This window comes from Aplysia californica, unplaced genomic scaffold (genome assembly GCF_000002075.1).
Source record: "Aplysia californica isolate F4 #8 unplaced genomic scaffold, AplCal3.0 scaffold00436, whole genome shotgun sequence".
In the NCBI taxonomy this organism is placed as follows: Eukaryota; Metazoa; Mollusca; class Gastropoda; order Aplysiida; family Aplysiidae; genus Aplysia; species Aplysia californica.
Genome location: NW_004797706.1, coordinates 512500 through 514679, shown reverse-complemented (window position 1 = coordinate 514679; position 2180 = coordinate 512500). Strand labels below are relative to the sequence as shown.

The 2180-nt window shown below is 44.4% G+C and overlaps 1 protein-coding gene across 1 annotated transcript in view; it reads left to right on the top strand.

Annotated features, from left to right (window-relative positions):
- The first annotated feature begins 1508 nt into the window (after window positions 1-1508).
- The window catches only part of LOC101845944 (arylsulfatase B-like), an 18575-nt gene continuing 17903 nt past the window's right edge, over window positions 1509-2180 (top strand). Inside the window, exon 1 of the mRNA XM_005104792.2 lies at window positions 1509-1727. Within this exon, the coding sequence (XP_005104849.1) occupies window positions 1560-1727 (168 nt within the window). The 5' untranslated portion in view covers window positions 1509-1559. The remainder of the gene's footprint in view (window positions 1728-2180) is intronic.

Here is a 2180-nt window from a genome sequence, read left to right as displayed (position 1 = left end):
AAAATTTGATAAAAAATTTCCAAACGGGGAGAAAAATGCTGTTTTCTTCGATTTCATTATATTGACGAGCACTTGATTTCACCACGATGCCTCACATTTAACCCTACCCGTACGCCCTGGGATCATTTTGTACCCCCGGGGTTGTATTCTTCACATTTTAGAATACTTCTGGTGCGAAAATCTCTTTGAAACTTCCAGTATTTCTCAAAAATTCATTTCGACAGACTGCTACGCAAAGCGTACGGATTGGATTAACGAGTAAATTTAATCTTTGCAAAGTGGTGGCACAGAGTTCCCCACGTCGTATGGATACGATAGTAAAACACGACGTACGGATAGGGTTAAGTTGTGGCCCAGAGTTCCCCACATCGTATGGATACGATAGTAAAACACGACGTACGGATAGTGGTGGCACAGAGTACCCCACATCGTATGGATACGATAGTAAAACACGACGTACGGATAGTGTTGGCACAGAGTACCCCACGTCGTATGTATACGATAGTAAAACACGACGTACGGATAGTGGTGGCACAGAGTACCCCACATCGTATGGATACGATAGTAAAACACGACGTACGGATAGTGGTGGCACAGAGTACCCCACGTCGTATGGATACGATTGTAAAACACGACGTACGGATAGTGGTGGCACAGAGTTCCCCACGTCGTATGGATACGATTGTAAAACACGACGTACGGATAGTGGTGGCACAGAGTTCCCCACGTCGTATGGATACGATTGTAAAACACACGTACGGGTAGGGTTAACAAAAGGGACACACCGGTGTCTGAGGTCTAGCGGCTAGGCGCGGTGTTGACGAACACATCAGAAGATGGTTTTTACCGAGTATCTCCGTCTGTTTCTTGACTGAGATACTGTATCACTTTTACCCCGGTTCGGCCCTGATGGACAGAGTCAGAAATACGTCTCTTAAATTATCTAAATTTTAATTATGTCGATGGGAGCGTAAAAATACCTTCTTTTAAAAAAAGAGGACGCCCACAAGGGCAAAGAGGAGGCCACAGGATAAAACAATCTCGGCACACCCGACCCTTCACCATTTTATTATGTCCTCGGACAATTTTTAAAATTGTTATCTGAGATATAGTTGACATTATCAAAGGGTGGCCTCATTATTAGCCTTGAGGCAAGGAATGTTGAACTTGTTGATTAATTATTTATTTATCTTTTTTTTTTTTTACTATCATCGGGAGATCGATCATAATAACAGACCAACAACGCTGTCTTTTGGAAGTTAGGTTCAGAACTTCGAACTTCGTGTACTGATTCTTCTCATATCATTACGCGTATAAACAAGCAATAGAAAAATAACTCCACATTCGAAGTATTGTTAAATTTGTGTCTTGGTTTGAAATATTGGGAGACAGAGACAAGTTGTATCGTTAGCGGGAGACAGAGACAAGGTGTATCGTTAGCGGGAGACAGAGACAAGGTGTATCGTTAGCGGGAGACAGAGACAAGGTGTATTGTTAGCAGGAGACAAAGACAAGGTGTATCGTGTTAGCCAACGGCTGCTCTGTCTTCACGTCAGACGATGAAGAAGTTGTGGCTTCCACTTCTGTTTGCCGTCTGGCTGTCAGCTGTGGGCGGAAGTGGAAGTAAGAACAAGAGGCCGAACATTGTCTTTGTTCTGGCAGACGACTACGGCTTCAACGACATCGGTTACCATGGGGAACAGATTTTCACTCCTGTTTTGGATAAGGTAAGACTGTTTAGTTTCTGGGGATAATGATAACGGCAGTTTCAACTTTTTTTTTCGGGGTAGATCTAAGTGTTTTACGGCACACTTAACTTTTTCAGTCGGAAAAAAATTTTGAATTTTGCCCGGGTGGCGGCCGCAGCCTACTCGTATCGATTTTAGACCACCAAGGCATCTTTAACGTGCGCAACTTGCACACGGCCCCTTCGAGATTTTTCGCTCCTTTCCGAGATGGCTAGGTGTAGATCTTTCCTACCTCAAGATCAGGTGTGTGGCTGAAAAACAGCAGTAAGAAGGAGCCAAGGAGTAGCAGTAGAAAGGCTTCAGAAAGAGTCAGGAGCCCAGAGGAGGAAGCAAAGGAGGTGAGGGGTGGGGGGGCAGAATCAGGAGACGAAAGCAGACGACAGAGCATTGCTAGAGAACAGGAAAGGAGGTGAAAGGAGACAATTAGACCTT